This window comes from Monodon monoceros, unplaced genomic scaffold (genome assembly GCF_005190385.1).
Source record: "Monodon monoceros isolate NGI ecotype Baffin Bay Population unplaced genomic scaffold, NGI_Narwhal_1 Super_Scaffold_3, whole genome shotgun sequence".
NCBI classification, from domain to species: Eukaryota; Metazoa; Chordata; class Mammalia; order Artiodactyla; family Monodontidae; genus Monodon; species Monodon monoceros.
Genome location: NW_021703780.1, coordinates 57748493 through 57765089, shown reverse-complemented (window position 1 = coordinate 57765089; position 16597 = coordinate 57748493). Strand labels below are relative to the sequence as shown.

Here is a 16597-nt window from a genome sequence, read left to right as displayed (position 1 = left end):
GTCTCCTAATCCGGCCCGCCTGCACCAGCCCTCCGAGGCGCAGAAGTGGAAAATGGGGAGGCTGGCGGGGGGACCTCCTAGAGGAGGTGGCTCTGAAGTTGGACGAGCAGAGCGCCCTGGGGTGGGGCTAAGGGGGCGTGTGGGAGTGGGAGATCGTAACCTGGCGCTTGGAAACGTCGTGAGCCCAGCAGGAAAGAATGGGACGTGTTGGGTCTCCCGGGGATGCGGTCCGAAGGGACGAAGGCCTGCCCACACCTCGCCTCTGAGGACTGACGTGTGAGACTGGCGGAGGGAGCGCTGGGACACCCGACTCGCCGGGGCTTCCCCCAGCCCCGCCCCACACCTGCGCGGCCGCCCCGCCTCTGCCGAGCCATTGGCTGCACCAGCCGCCCGTCAGACGAGCCCCCGGGGCCCGCCCCCGCTCCGAGCGGGGCCTCTTAACGCAGGGGCACCGCAGCAGCGCCACTCTGTCAGTCTCCCCAACGTCCGCTGCGCGGTACGCCGCCCATCCGCCCGCCCTTTACCGGCGCCGGGCCGCCCGCCGCGGACCCGGGGCGGACCATGCGCCCTCCTAGACCTCCGCCCGCCCGCTGGCTCTGCGTGCTGGTCGGCGCCCTAGCCTGCGCCCTCGGGCCAGCGGTGAGTGTCCGCCGAGCCGCCCAGAGTCCCGGCAGCTGGGGGTGGAGCGAGGGTGACGGGAGCCCAGCCGTGTGCTCAAGTCCGTGTGGAGGGGATAAGGGGCGCGGAGCACCGTGTCTCGCCTCCCCTGCGCCTCAGACCGGATCTAGACCCGAGGGCGGGGTGGGGTCTCCGTCGAGCCTAGTCCCTTCCAGCGCTGTTTGGAGCCCGCTCAGCGCCGGGATCTGGGACACCGGTGGAGGGGAGACGGTTAAGGGCGGACTCCAAACTTGCCTTCCGTGTAGTACCTGTGGGTTGGGGAAGTCAGTGGATGCAGGGTCGGGGACTGTGGTCCACTGAAATGGAAGGTCTGCTAGACAGGAGGTTGGAGGCAGGCTGTGAGGGTCGTCGTTGTGTGCTGTGCCCCACCGGAGGTGTCTGTGGGGCCTTAAGCTACTTGTAGAAGTGACATTCAGCAGCAGACCAAACACCGAGGACCCCGGGACCTGGGAAGGGGCTTTTGGGATCAGGTGGCTGGCAGGCAGACCCTTCTGTGCCCTCCCACTGAGCAGAGCTGAAAGGTATGGAGCTCAAGGTGGAAGGTGGTGGGCAGTAAGGATTTGGAGTGGTGTTTCTCAGGGAGGGCCAGACATGTGCATGGGGAAAGCTAACCAGGGAACAAACAACCAGCAAACAGTGGCCACCCTCTTCCTCCCACTTCTGCTTCATCTCCATATGGGTGTGTGTGTGCCCCTGGTGCATGTGTGCCCTCGTGCCCCATGTGTGGGTGTGCCCATGTGTGTGCCTGGGGGTGTGGCTTACCTGGGCTGCAGGGCAGATTCTGGTTGAGGCAGGAGATGCATGAGTCATCTCTCTGTAAGATCAGGGAAGACCTGAAGACTACCCAAGCCCATTTTACAGATGGGCAAAGTGAGGCCCAAAGATAACAGAGCCACACCTGTCCCCCACCCATCAGACCTGGGCTGAGGTTGATTTCTTTCTACCCTTTCCCCAGGACTTGAGGAATCTGCAGTTGCTGCTTGGGCAGGGCCTAAAACCTGTGGGTTCCAGGTCTGGCACCAGCTCCAAGTTGGCTGGTGGGTGGATGGAGTATATTGGTCATCTAGTTTCCTCTATCCCATGATTACCTCCCTTACCATCACCTCCACCAGGGCAGGAATCTCTGTTCCATCTAGCTAATGTCTTGCACACTCCGGGACGGGGTGCTCATTGTTTGTCCTGGGAGCAGGCCTTAAGACAATTGGCATAATTCCTCTCCTCCCACTAATGGCCGTGGTGAGACCCACCTCCTGAGCACTCAAAGCCCCACCAAGTTCTGGCCCTGAGGCCGTAGCTCTGGCACCACTTACAGCCTCTCAGTGTCACAAAGCCTCCAGGCCTCACCAGCAGCCCTCGGGCTCTTCCACCCTTGGGCTCCAACCACTCAAATTCTCCCTGGAGGGGCTTCCCTGGTGGCACAGTGGTTGAGAGTCCGCCTGCCGATGCAAGGGACGTGGGATCGTGCCCCGGTCCGGGAAGATCCCACATGCTGCGGAGCGGCTGGGCCTGTGAGCCATGGCCGCTGAGCCTGAGCATCTGGAGCCTGTGCTCTGCAACGGGAGAGGCCATGGCAGTGAGAGGCCCACGTACCACAAAAAAAAAAAAAAAAAAAAAAAAATTCTCCCTGGATGAGCCAGGGATCTTGAGACCGCCACTGGCACCCCATTCTCCCATCCCTGGAGGCTTCTCAGCTTAGGGGCAGAGTGGTTTCAGTGGGGCCCCTTCTCGTGCAACATCTGCCCCCCACCTCCTGAGAAAGTCCAAAGCCTGGCTCTTCCCATGCCTACCCTCCCCTGTTCTTTCCACATTTTGTCTGGTTAGTTCCCAACTTGAGCTGCTCCTCCAGAAAGCCTTCCCTGATTGCTCCAGCCCACTCAGCCCTTCCCCCTCTGACCCCACCCGTCAACCCTACTCACCTCCCAGCCTGGGCTCTTTTGACCATCCCATGGGATCAAGGGCTAAGGTCTCTTACCCTCCCATGTCCCCTACAGCCCAGTGCAGGGCTGGGCCCACAGAGGGAGAAGGGACTCACCCAGGACTGGATGAGAGCAGAAGGGACTCACCCAGGAGTGGATGAGGGCAGGCTGGAATGAGGGGCCCCCATTTCCCTCTCTATTTCTCCCTCCTCCCCACTAGCCAGCACTTGCTCCCATAAGGAATGGACACCAGGCAATCCTACTCCAGCCAGACTTGGCGGGGGGTGGGGGGTGGTGGCGGGGGTGGGGGGGGAGTACGTTACCAGAGTCATAAAATGGTAGCTGCAAAGTTCAGTTTGAAAGCCCAAGGCCTTATCACTCCTGTTTATGGAGGCCTGACCTCAGTCTGTGAAGAGGAAATCTCTGAACAGGGAAGCAAAAAAAGGAAAGAAAACCTCCAGTGTCTCAGAAGAGGAAGTCCGCCCCAAGACCACCCTCCAGGCCTTCCACTACCCCCACCCCCTGGACAGCAGGCACAGGGGCTCCTCACTGGTAGCAGAACTGCTCAGGCCAGTGCCCAGCCCAGGGCAGGGGCGGGAGGTGTCATAGAGAAGGAGCAGACCCACGCCCTGCCCTGGGAAGATTCTCCAGTTGGTAGGGGAGAGCTGAGCCAGTGACCCAGGAGAACCAGCCCAGGTGGGTGTGGGGTGCAGCTGCCCAGAAATGGGGCAAGGGTCGCTGAGAGGAGCAGTCAGGGAAGGCTCCCTGGAGGAGGAAGAGCAGTCCCTGAAGAGTTCAGCCAAATGGTCCAACCTTCCACCTGAGACCATAAAACAACCTCTGTTGGCAGGACCAATGAGCCTGACCCCAGAAAGTGGAGGAAGCCCTCAGCTCCCCCCAGAGACTAGGGTGGTCCTGGGCTTGGGGGACACTTGGTTCCTCTGATTCTTCTCTGAAGCGGGTTGCTGGCCATCTGCTCCTGAAGGCTTCACCTTGCCGTAGGCATGCTGCCCCAGCCCTCTGCTTCCAGCTGCTCCAGAAGCTGTCCATGGCTACCCAGCCCTCCCGGCCCCCAGCAAGCCACCCTATGGGCTTTAGGAAACACAGCTACAGAGGGGTCAGGTCTCCTCCTTAAGTCAAGGGACAACGTCAGTTAGGCCTGCCCAGGGCTCCCCAGGGACTGCACTGGAAGAGCGAGCTCCCTTCAGAGGTTTCCACCCTCCCATGCTCCCCTGAGTCTCCATCTTTCCTGACGCTTCTAGAGCTTCCATGATAAGGAGCCTGAGCTGGGTCCTCCCCTCACTCCATGGCAATGGCCAGTTGACCTGGAGAGCATGTTTCCTTTCTGTGGAAGGGCCTCTGTTTCCCCATCACAAAAGGGAGGGTGAGAACCCTTGGCCCAAGATTCAAGAGAAATGGGAAGAGAGGCCAGCTCCACCCTGGCTGGGGCAGAGTCTTCCCACCCACCCACCCACCCCCAGCATCACGACTGACTGTGAAATGGGCTTGGCCGTCCAGTCAGGACTTCAGTGAGACTTGAAGGAGGTGAAAGTGCTGTGTGAACTATGTGACAGGTCTTTCTTTCCTCTTGATCCCCAGCTTGGGAGCCCTAGGGACCCTTCTTCAGCCCTCTCTTGCCCCCCTTGCCCAGGGGCTTCCAGGGCAGGCGGGAGTACTGGGGACAGGGATTAGTGCTTCCTCATGGGCGGCCAGACAGTTTGGGGGGTGAGGCTCCAGGCCCAGGCAGGCAACGGATGGTGGGCCTCCCTGCACGCAGGCAGCCTCATGGCAACCCAGCCTGGGTGGAGCCTGCCACTCGCAGGGGCCCTTCGCTGTGACACCCCTGGACGTAGATGCAGGAATGGGGCCAGGGGACTAGACAGAGCCCTGTCCCTTTCTCCCTGCTCTTTGTCATCATCCTCCCAGACTCAGCCCTCCCCTCTCTGACTTTCCCAACACAAAGCTGTTCTCATTGCACCCAGGAAAATGTACAATACATGCAAACTCTCCCACATACCTTCGATGTATTTCAGAAGAAAAAGAAATGCAATTTAATCTTTCCATCACATTATGGGGTTTTTTTAACTTTTATTGTGAACATTTTCAAACATATTTTTTTTAAGTGGAGTGAATAGTATAATGAACATGGAAATACCCATTTCTTGGAGTGATGTCAGCAAAATGGCAGGCAGTATAGGAATGTCCTGTGTTTGTCCACTCCCAATGTCTAGATTTGAAAATTATTAACCTTTAACCATTAATATTTGCATCATTTGCTTTTTTTGGCCAAACTATTTTAAAACACATTATAGACATCATAGAACAAATTATTTTAAGATGCATCTCTAAAATCAAAGGATATTTTCCTATGTAACTATGTATACCATTATCGCACCTAACAAAATTAACAGGGATTCCTTAATAGTCGATATTCAGATATCCCCCAGCAGCATTTAATCCAGCATCACAAGATGAGTGGTGATATTATCAAGGTGGGAGGGTTGCACCTACTACAAGGACCTTTCCTGCCTGTGCCATGATGGGACTGTACAGCGAGCTGGCAGGTGGGTGAGGGGATGAGCAGGAGGCCTGGAGCAGGGTGGGTGGGCAGGAAGCTGGGCTTCACTGGACAGGGCCCAATCTTATATGCAACTCCTCTCATGTGGTTCATGATGTGAAGGTCCATATCTCCCAGGAAGTGCCTCCCACCATCTTAAAAACAAGTTTTTCCTGCCCAGGGGGTCATCAGAGGAGGAGAAGAGGTCACCAGCCGACATATCGAGGAGTCATGGCTCCCTGTCAGTGCCCTGCTCTCTGCCGGTGACCCGACATCAACATCACCCACAGACACCGTGTTTGAAACTGAGTGTCTTTCCCCAGTGGTGCCCAGGATGACTTTCAAAGGACAGAGGATTTAAACCTGAGTCTCTGCCACCCCAGCTTTGCTGGCCATTCTTGTGGCGATCCTCTGCAAAGAAAGCCTGTAAGGCTTCATGCCCCTCAGTAAACCTTGCAAGAAGGGCCTCTTGAGGGACCAGGTTTAACCCCAGGCTGAATGCCTTTGCTTGCATTCTCCTAATAATGAGAGCCCTTGCCCTGGTACCACCCTAAGCTGAGGAAAGTTCTTTCTTGCCCCAAACCCAAGCCTGCATCCCAAGCCCTATGTCTCCACTCTTTTTCTTACCCCCCATCCACAAACACCAATTCTCACTCCACCCTCCTACCCCGCCAGAGCTCAGCCTTCCCCAGGACTTGCAGAGACAGGAGGCTTTGGACTATTGGCAAAAGGATGTCAAAATACAGGGAGGGGGAGAGAAATCAGACTGCAGTAGGGGGTAGGGGGTAGGGGAAAACCAGGCTTGAGACCTTTCCTCTGGAGGGCACTGCTGCCCCTTGTCAGTGGGCAGGACATTCAGACTGCCTGGGGTTCCGCAGGGCATTCAGGCTGGCGCTAGGCTGGGTCTGGGCATAGACAGCAAGGCAGCCGGGCATGAGGGGCTGGGCTGAGCTGGGGCTTTGGCAACAACTGCTAACCCTTGGCAATCCCCTCATGTCCCTTACATGTGACCCAACACAACCCTGGATGTAGGTGGTGCTGTCATTGTCCTCATTTTACAGATGAGGTGAGGTGACTTGCCCAAGGCCGCTCAGCCCAGAAGTGGCAGACAGTATGCTTCCAGAACTTGTGGACTTAACTAGGCTCTGCTGTCTTATAAGAGGAGCTACTTCTTCCAAAGTGGCAATGGCATGTCACATGACGCCCTGGGACTTTAGAGGCAGTTTTTAATTAGTGAAATGTACAAATCTGAAGTGATGGCTCAAGGAATTATCTCACACTTGTGCACCTATGTAGCCACCACCCAGATCAAGCTATTATACATTCCCATCAGCCCAACAGACTCCCTTGTGTCTCTTCCCACTAAGATGATAATTTCAACTTCTTTTAGTGCCCTCTGCAAAGCCAGGAGCATGTTTCTCCTGTTTTCCGTGACTGCTGGATCCCATGATTTACCTTACCTTCCTATGCCTGCCCCCATTCTTTCCTCCTTTTACTCCTTCTCTCCTCTCCCCTTCACCTCCTCCTCGGCTACAAGATCTCCATCTCCTTACCAATTCAAACACAAAAGCCGAAATGAAGGGGACAGCGGGGGAAGCTGGGTTGCAGTCCTGAGTGCCTTTGATCACACTGCTTTCTCTCTGGGTCCTCAGTTTCCCCTCATAACTCTTTATTGCCCCTTATTTCAGTGGGGGGCAGGGAGGAGCTTAAATAAATCGTGGGATATGGGATGGTAATGGGAGGATGGTAAATGTGACCCTCCCGAGCCCCCGCTCTCTACTCCCCATTCCCCAGCTTGTTCCAACCATCCCTAGCAGGAAAAAAAAAAAAAGAGCCCTCCTTTGACAAACCTCAGAAGCACAAATCATCCATGGTGGCCCACAGTGCTTGGTAATTTACAGGCAGGAAGTTCTTTCTCCTGTCTCACCTATTCCAGCCTGCTGCATTTTAGACCCCTCTCACAGACTAGCTGCTCCTCAGAGGGACTCATGCGCACCCACCGCCCTGCTTCTGTCTCCCATGGCTTCTCCAGCCGTAGTTCTCTGGCCCTGGGATGAAGCTGGAGGTTCTGATTCAAGACCGGTAGCTGTGGTCTCAAGCTTCCCTTGAGGGGGTTGCGTATGGCCCACAACACCTGAGCTGGCCTCACCCTGTCTCTCTGAGCCCCCAGCATCTAACAGCTACGACTCTCAGCACCTTCACACTTTCCCCCAGAACCGCAGCCTTTGCCCTATATCTCAGGCAGCCCCACGTCAGGAAGAGGAAGCAGGGCCTCTCCCAAGCCCCTCACGGTGGGAATAAAAAGGAAGAGGCCTACTGAGCAAGTGGAATTAACAAGACTTGGCTAATCCACGCCCCCAGCCAGATACTCAGGACTCTCCTACAAACCCCCAGTCAGTCACCTCCCACATCCGGCCAACAAATGGCAGGAGACACAGGGTCAGGATTGAAGGAATGCTATGGACTCCTTCACTCTTGCCTGAGTCCCTTCTTTTGGGCTCAGGAACTGCTGTCACAGAGAAGGTATTGGGGGTCCAGTCTGGCCTGAAACTCTCATCTTAAACCAACTGCAAGGTGAGACTGACTCTGAGGCCTGCTTCCTCCTCTCCACATGAGGTGGCAGGAGGCAAGTTGGGAGACCTAGGCAGTGGTGGGGTTAGGAAGGGTCTTGAATGCCAGTTTTGATGTCTGGGCTTTGACTCCTAGGACCATCAGAGATTTGATGCAGGAGAACGAGGATGGGGATACACATTTGACAAAGATCCCTCAGGTTGCAGGTGGTGGGGCTGAGAGCTACTGCACTAGTCCAGGCAGAGGTGATGAGGCCTGGCCCCTGCCTACGTCTCCCAACTTGTCTCCTGATGCCTCCAGCGCCCCTTGCTGCAGCCACATCGGGCTTCTTGCAACCTTGAATATATTAGGCATTTTCATGCCTCCACGCTTCTGCACACACTGCTCCTACTTTCTGGAATGTTCTTACTCTACCTCTAATTGTCAAACTCTTACACAACATCAGAGGCCCACCACTACTTCTCATTCTCTGTGAACCCCACACACCAGCTATATCATCCCCTGGAAACCTTCCCTGGGACCATTAGACTTGGCTACAACTGGCTGGGAATTTTCTAATTTTGTGTGTCTGGAGTCCAGATGGATAATGAAGATGTTTAGAATAGGGAAGTATGTAGAAGAGGAAGTCCATAGTCTGCCTGAATTCCTCAGTGATAAGGGCTAGAGACAGCTGTCCTGGCCCTGTCCTCCAAAGGGCAATGGCTGACCAGATGGCCCAAGACAAGGCCATGGAGAGGGATTGATGCAGTCCAGACCAGTGGCCAGAGACTTAGGTCCCTCTGGAAATGTGCATTGCTGAGTGACCTCCAGTCCCTCTTTGGGTCTCTATTTCCTTTACCCTTCTCCACATGGGGCCCAGCACCCAATTGTGGTGAAAGCAGAACTCATCCTCTAGACCAGTGGTCCCCAACATTTTTGGCACCAGGGACCGGTTTCGTGGAAGACAATTTTTCCACGGACAGGGTGAAGTCGGGGTGGGGGAGATGATTCAGGCAGTAATGTGAGTGATGGGGGGGATGGTTTAGGCGGTAATGTGAGCAACGGAAGCTTCACTCGCTTGCCGGCGCTCACCTCCTGCTGTGTGGCCCGGTTCTTAATCCTGCAGCCCAGGGGGTTGGGGACCTGTGCTCTAGACCACCCTCACTTTATTCAGAGATACCCCCCAGGCTCCCAGGTTATCCCAAGGGCTCCTGCCCTTCCTCTACACACTGCCTCTCAGGAGAGACACTGTGGCTGTGCTGCTGGGGGAGCAGAGTTGCCCAGAGAAGGTGACCCCACACCCCTTCACCCTCAGAAAATAGCAGGCAGAAGCCACCAGGAGCCCTATGATGCCCTCAGTGACTGGAAAATAACTGTGTCCCGGCAAACAGCATGGCCATAGCCCAGGCTTAAGAGGGCTCAGCAAATGAGGGCATCCATTGTCCTGTCTTCAGAGCACAAGTCTGGACTCTTGGTTACAAGGACAGAAAACTCACCTGGCTTAAGCCATACAGAAAGTTATTCAGTCATGTTCCTGGAAGCAGGGCTGATTTCAGGCATGGCTGCGTTCAGGGGCTCAGACAATGTCAAGAGGATCCAGTTTTTCTCTACCTCTTTATCCTTCCTTTAACTGTGTGGCTTCATCATTGTGCTATACTTGGCAACAAGGTGGTGGCGGTAGTTCTAGCCCCTGCATCCTTTGAGGTTTCCAGTCCAGTGGGAGAGAACAAATCCACTTGCCTAATTGCTTAATCCAAGGTCCCAGGAATGAGCTTCCTGGCTCTGAGGAGCCTGAATTAGGCCATGCGCCAGGGACTATGGCCAGGAACACTTTGACTGGCTTAAATCTGGTCGTATATTGACCCCCTGGAAGAGGGTTCATCAGAACCCCATAGACCAAGAGTGGGAAAGGACGTGGTTTTCCAGGTAGAGGTGAGGACATGGCGTCAGAGGAAGGTGAAGGATGGTAGAAGGCAGCAACACAGATGTCTACTACTACCCATTCTGCTTTCATGTTGTGGGGTGATGGCAGCTGAAAATGGGCAGGAGAAGCAGGCCAGGCCAGGGGAGAACCAGAAGGCGGAACAAACCCTGTTGCTGAAGGACAACAAGCTGGGAAGTTACCTTGGGGAGAAACATGCTCCAAGCAAGCAAGAGAGACCAATGGTGGGACACAAACTGGGGTGGCCAATCCCTGGGTTCCTCTCCCAGAGGCCACCTCTGGGATCCCTCTGGCCACCCGTCTTCCCATGCCCCAGCAGGATGAGCCAGACACAGATCCCTTAAGACAAAGCACCATGAGTATTTCCGTCCCTCCTGGGCAGGAGGGGAAGCATGTGACCCCAGCACCCAGACCTCACTCGCCATGAGCCTGGAAGCCACATAGTGAACGTGGGTTCCATCTTGGACCATTAACGCTACCAGCCAATTAGGGTAAAGATATTAGCTGGAAAGTCATTTAAAACTTGGCATATGGAAAGTAACACAGATCTATTGTGGAGCAGGATACGCTTGTTCATATAACTGTTTAAAAGAAAAGATATGAGGGGGCTTCCCTGGTGGCGCAGTGGTCGAGAGTCCTCCTGCTGATGCAGGGGACGTGGGTTCGTGCCCCAGTCCGGGAAGATCCCACATGCCGCAGAGCGGCTGGGCCCGTGAGCCATGGCCGCTGAGCCTTGCGCGTCCGGAGCCTGCGCTCCGCGACGGGAGGGACCACAACAGTGAGAGGCCCGCGTACCGCAAAAAAAAAAAAAAAAAAAAAAGAAAGAAAAGACATGAGATTTAAGAGTATGGTCCCTCTTTGGGGTCACATGCTTACAATGGGATTGACTTGTTTAGAACAATGCCAGACGGGGACCCCTTAAAAGAAGGAAATAATGGAAACCCCACTATACCTATGCTCTCCCCACAGCCCTACTGCAAGAAGCCTTTGGGTCAGCAAGGGAGGTGGTTGAGGCCCATTTAGCCCACCAGGAAACTGAGGTCCAGGGAGGTGAAGACCATGTCCCAGGGTGAGGGGGGACAAGTGGAAGAGATGCTGATAAACTCTGATTCTGGAGCAATCTTGCTGGCCTCTCCCCACAGCCTGTTGGGACTGTGACATTCTTCTCCCCGGGCAGAGACGAGGAAGCTGATGTGAGGTGGCAGCCACTTCCCTAAAGCCAAAGAGACAGACAGAAGCTGCCACCAGCCCAATGATTCCTTCACGGAGGCCTTTACCCCCCTTCCTCACCCAGTGGCTCCCAAGACCTGCTTTTTCTGGCTGTTCCTGTGCAGCTATCACCCCTACTCACATGTCAGACCCAATGCCAATGTCTCCCTGGCACACAGGTCAGATCTCACCCCTAATCCCTGGCCAGGGCACAGGGGAGGGGAGGGGAGAAGCTTGGGCTTTCCCATCCCTTTTCCTTACCTCCAGCCATCCTAAAGGGGCCTCTTGTACTTCCTGAGACCTCCCTCATCCTCATTAGATCTGACAGAGCTTCAATTATTCAGAAGCTAAGGAGGCGGGGGTGGGGGGTATCTGGCCAAGGAGGCCCAGAATTCCCTTCCCAGCCTGGTGACCCAGGGGGACTGAGCACAGGCTCCTAGAATGCGGACAGAGGCTGGAAGATGCAGCCAGACTCCTGGATTCCTCCCAGGCCTGGCTCCAAGAACAGGAAGCCAGGGTCCAGCTCATAACGAGGTGACGCCTCCTGGGCCCCACTCATCCATGGAGTCTGAAGCAGTGACTGAGGGCTCCCAACCCAAACTGGAAAGTCCAGTGGGCCAGCTCTGGGCTCTAAGGGGAGGCCCTCTAAACTCTGTCCATAGCCGTACCACCCACAAAGAGACAGTGTTGTTACAGCCATGGTACTGCTAGGACCACCAGGAAACCATGACAGGGCCCTCAAGGCAGACCCCACTTTGGGGACAATGGACAAGAGTTTGGGGTCAGATCTAGGTCAGGGTCAGGCTTCCGTTTAAGGTCGAATTCACTCTGGGGTTGGGATTGGGGTTTAGTCTGGAACTTGGATGAGTCCGGTGACTGGGCCTTGCCTGGCGCTGTGCTCCTGGAGTCCGTGGATGACAAGTAGGCTGTGGATGAGGGTGACGGGTCCCCCTCCCTGTCTCTGTTCCCCAGGGCGGCTGGGAAGTCGGGCTGCAGCAGGAGGAGTGTGACTATATGCATGTGATCAAGGTACAGCACAACCAGTGCCTGAAGGAGGCCCAGCTGGAGAATGAAACAACAGGTGAGGCCCCCAGTGGCAAGAAGGGGCCCCCAAGGAGGCCCCCTCCCTCACACCGTGAGCCCAGATCCACTCTCAGGTCGAGGCCATCAGATCAAATGGCAGCACCCTCCGGTCTTCACTCCCCAATCCTGTGCTCCCCGCCTTTGGCTCAGCAGCCCTGGGGTGAGAACGGAAGGAAGTAGATGGCTTCCTTCAAAAGTTGCAGCCTGAGCCAGACTCAGAAGGGTGGGCAGGATTGGGAGAAGCAGAGAGGCTGGGAAATTGGAAGGCGCCCAGGCCTACTGCCCGTGGCAGGTGGGGAGCAGCTATGGAGTTCAAGGCTCCCTGTGAGGGAGGAGGAGGGCTGGAGCAGTGGGGAGCCCAGACCAGCTCCGGGCCTCCCTCCCAGAGGTCACCTCCCCGAGGCCGAGCTTACAGCTACGTAGCAGCCTGGCTCAGGAGCAGGGAGCATCTTTCTTCCTGGCTCCCCAGTGCCCCCATCTCCCTGAGGCTGGCAGTTATGCACGCCGTCCTGGGCCCCTCCTCCTGGGCCCTGCCGCCCAGGCTCTCTGCCTCCCGTAGAGGTAGTGAGTGTGTGTATAGCATCACGGATGGCCTCTGCCTCTCCCAGCTCGCAAGGGGGGCCGGCCCTTTGTCTCCCAGGGCCCTGAGACTGCGGCCTGGGTAGAGAGGTGGCCGGACCTGCCTGCTGCCTATGCCCCACCCACCCGCCAGGGCAGGGAGGCAGGACTAGGCTGCAGACAGGCCTCGGAAAGGCTCCACAGTGGGATCCGGGATCATGCGCAGCCCAGAGAGGCCCAGACCCCAGACTATAGGCCCCAAGGGCAGGCCACCCTCGTGATCCCAATGAGGTCATTGCTGGCACAGGGTGCATGGCAGGTGCCAACACCCTGTCACCAGGCAGCTGGCCCGAGATCCAGAGGAGGGCATGTATGGGTCTGTGGGCGGTGAGTCTGCCCATGACCTTGTGAGAGGCTCTGCGCATGTTCACGCACATCCAGCTGTGTGCTCCTGGCCCCTGTCTGTCTAGGGCTATGGCTGTGCCTCTGGGGCGTGTAGCTCCGTGACTCACTCTGAGTGTCTTTGTGTGTTGGAGGCATGTGTTTGTGTAAGCCTGGACCTGCCTGGATGTGTCTGCCTGGTGTGCTGTGTGTGTGTGTGTGTGTGAGTGTCTGTGGCATGCTCAGTCATGTCTGTACATGTGTGTCTGTGAGTTGTGTGTGTCTCTCTGTGCCTGTGTTTGCTTGTGTCTGGTTTTTCCATGTCCAAGTAAGTGTACATGTATGTATATGTGCGTGTGTGTTTGTGAGTCTGTGTGCCTGGGGGTGCTTGTCAGTGTGCGTGTCTCTCTGTGCACACACGTCTATAAAACGACAAGCGGAGGCCCCCCACCCCTGCCTCGCCACCCCCCACCCCAGGCTGGGCTTTCTTTCCTGTTGAGGTGGCAGCACCCAATGGGCATGTTCAGCCAGCCTGGGCCGTGGGTCTCTGTGGGCCTGATGACGTGTGCGGTGGGACCTGAGTGGCCTCCCTGGGGCAGACACACAGGGAATACTCCCAGGCCCAGCTCACAACCACAGGCCCTCCAGGCGCCCAGCATTTTCTTGCCTGTCACCCCATCTCAGCTTCCCGACCCTGCTGTCTCCAGCAGGACGCCTCCCTGACCACGTGCCCCCTACCAGCCCCTCTTCCCTGGCTCTCCCGCTGCCTGCTGGCCTGCACCCCAGCACAGTTCACAACCCAGGCCTGGTGGTGCTGAGATTTCTTGAGGCCAAGCGTGGCCGCCCTGAGAGCAGAGCCCAGCCTCCCTCCCCTCTGTGCCTCTTCTGGTGAAGCTGAACTCAGGGCCAGAGACCCAGCTCTGAATCCACTCCTGATCTGGACCACCGCTGGAGATCCAGAGAGCCTGAAGCCTGGCAAGTACCCAAACACAATAGCCGGCCTGCAAGACAGGGTGTGCCCAGCATTGTCAGGGCCATACACACTCCAGCCATGCAAGATTCCTGGAAATGGCACTGAGCCCTTCAGACCAGGCAGAGTGCAAGAGGTTTGCTGGAGATGGAGCGTGTGAACTGGCTGTCCCCCTCGCCAGCGACGTGACGTGGGGCTAGTTACATAATTGCTCTGTGCCTCAGTTGCTCATCTGTAAAATGGGAGGGGGTTAAATAAGTTATTTATGTAAAGAGGGTAGAACAGTGTCTCCCATATATAAAGGCTACATAAATGTTTGCTGTTGATATTATGAACAGGGTCTTAAATCACTAGCAGGATTTGACTGGCTTGAAGAGCAGCTACATGGCCTCCAGAGATGCTGGCACAGGAATGGAGGAGAGACTGGGAGCCAGAGTGAGGCCACAGAAGACTCAGGATAGGATGAGTGGTAGCGGATGAGGTCCCCAAGGCAGGGAGGCTGTGCACTCTGACCAGGCCACGGAGATCCAGGCATTCTCAGCCTTCAGCTGCAGGTGCCACCTGGCTACCGCAGCCCCAGATGGCACCCCTCCCTGCTGTCGGCCCACTTTAGCATTCAGAGGCCCGAGGCTCTTCCCCAGGTGGGGATGTCCCTCCACCTCCTCTTCCCAGGCCCCCTTCTTGGGAACTTGTGAACCTTCGGACCTGGGCTGGGCTGGGTTTGGCCCAGCTGGAGTTGACTTTAGCTCAGGGGTTGGGTTTCCTGAGTAAATCTATGGGACTGGCAGGGTTGCAAAGAGACAATTAAACCTCCCTCCGGGGACAGCATCCAGAGGAGTCCTTGTTCCTCGGGGCCACCCAGACCCTGAACAGGCAAAACCGTGGCATTTGCATCTGCCTATTAAAGTGGACCCCTAGAGACCCCTAGGGGGTCTGTGCATCCGTCACCAGCCAGGCCTTCAAGGCTAATAGGTACACAGCGGAGAGCTCAGCCTGTGATGCAGGGCTTTCTCCAAACTCACTCCCTAATCACCACCCCTGTCACAATTCACAGTGTGACTGGGTTGGAGGCATCTGTGTTGTATGTGAGTTTTATGAAGACTCTTCAAGAACTAGCTAAATCCCAATATACCCATCACCCTATCATACCCAACAGCTCCTTTTTGCAAGAAATATTTTCTAATGCCTCCCTTACTATTATAAAATGAAATTTAGGACACACAGTTTTTTTTTAATGATGTTCTAGTTATACCGTAAAACAAAAATAAAGACACATATAATAAAATACTATGTGTGCTGGAATACTATGTGTACATTCCAGCACAATCACACCAAAAGATAAGAAGACATAGTCTAAAGGTTGTACCTATAAATATAAATTCTGGGAATGTGAGAGCTTTAAACATAGATTGATACATATGCCGGTTGCATCACCGACCCAGGTTCACGGCAGCATTGTCGTAGGTGATTTTCCAAAACATTGAACAGCTCTTAGTGAGAACAACTCTTAGAGCACAACGAAGCCCAGTCTTCTCTTCCTTTGCTTGGCGGTTGCATTCCTGGAAAACTCGTATTGTCAAACCCGTACAATAAGTACCTTGTGTTTATATGTAAAATGGAGTAAGAGTCTAGCCTCTGGTCATTACAAAAGGTTTTCATCTATGCAAACGCCCAGCAACTCATTTGAAAGTCCCAAACACTACACAATTCATCGCTGTGCACGACCATGCAGGATACCTGCCTGGCATCCCTGTCGCCTGCCCATTGAATGCCGGGGAAGGCCCCCCTAGTCTCTGCAACAAACAAAACCCCACCACTGTTTGAAACACACAGGGGGCACTCTGTCTCTCACCAAGGACCATGGGGCTGTACTTATGCCTCCTTCTCCCCCTTCCCTGTACAGCCTGGACAGGGCTGTGCCTCCCCTCTCAGACTGGAGGCTCCTCAAGGTGGGAGCCTGGAGGAGGAGGAAAAGAGTGGGTGCCTGTGGGCTCAGGCCCCAAGGCTGGAGGCACCTGGTGGCCACGCTGACCCATGTGTCCTCTGCCTTCACCCCACAGGCTGCAGCAAGATGTGGGACAACCTCACCTGCTGGCCAGCCACCCCTCGGGGCCAGGTGGTCGTCTTGGCCTGCCCTCTCATCTTTAAACTCTTCTCCCCCATTCAAGGTAAGAACCCTGGGTTGAAGGGCAGGAGCTTGGTGGCAGGAGTAGAGCCGGCTGGAGTAGGGACTCACCTCTCAAGGAAGTGAGAAGGCAAAGGAGGTGCTCAAAGAGGCTGGAGCAATCAGGGGCGGCTTCCTGGAACAGGTTGCACTGACATTAGTTCTCTGAAGGACTCATGGGATTTGATTAGCTCTTCACAGAAAGATAAGCATGTGGGAAGGTCTCACTAAATATTTGCTCAGCAATTGATAACTGATTGGCTGAGTTATGGCTGCCATGTTCCCATTGTTTTGGGCTGGCCACGAATGAGTCTTTCACTTCTCGGAGGCAATGACCTTTCTGACTTTACGAAACTGACCTTTCTTACACACCTTGTCAAGTTCTGCTTAAGTGAATGTTCACATATAAGGCAGAAAGGAAAAGCAGGAAGCTCTTTAGGAAGTGGGCTGTCTTGCTACCAGTAATTAAAGATGACACAGTAAGTCATCCTTTCATTCAGTGAATGTTCATTAAACACCTACTATGTTGACTGGCACTGAGCTAGACAAGCACAGTGAGGGGCAGAGGGATAAAATGCTCTGTCCTCGG

At 55.3% G+C, this 16597-nt stretch overlaps 1 protein-coding gene across 5 annotated transcripts in view; it reads left to right on the top strand.

Annotated features, from left to right (window-relative positions):
- Positions 1-434: 434 nt before the first annotated feature.
- Positions 435-16597, top strand: part of VIPR1 (vasoactive intestinal peptide receptor 1) — a 33044-nt gene continuing 16881 nt past the window's right edge. Inside the window, exons 1-3 of one of the 5 annotated variants that reach the window (XM_029244447.1) lie at positions 471-639; positions 11825-11933; positions 15905-16012. In XM_029244447.1, coding sequence (XP_029100280.1) covers positions 562-639; positions 11825-11933; positions 15905-16012 — 295 coding nt within the window. In that variant the 5' untranslated portion in view covers positions 471-561. Of the gene's footprint in view, positions 640-11824; positions 11934-15904; positions 16013-16597 lie in introns of all 5 variants that reach the window. The other 4 variants (XM_029244446.1, XM_029244449.1, XM_029244448.1 and 1 more) reach the window with 4 other exon arrangements.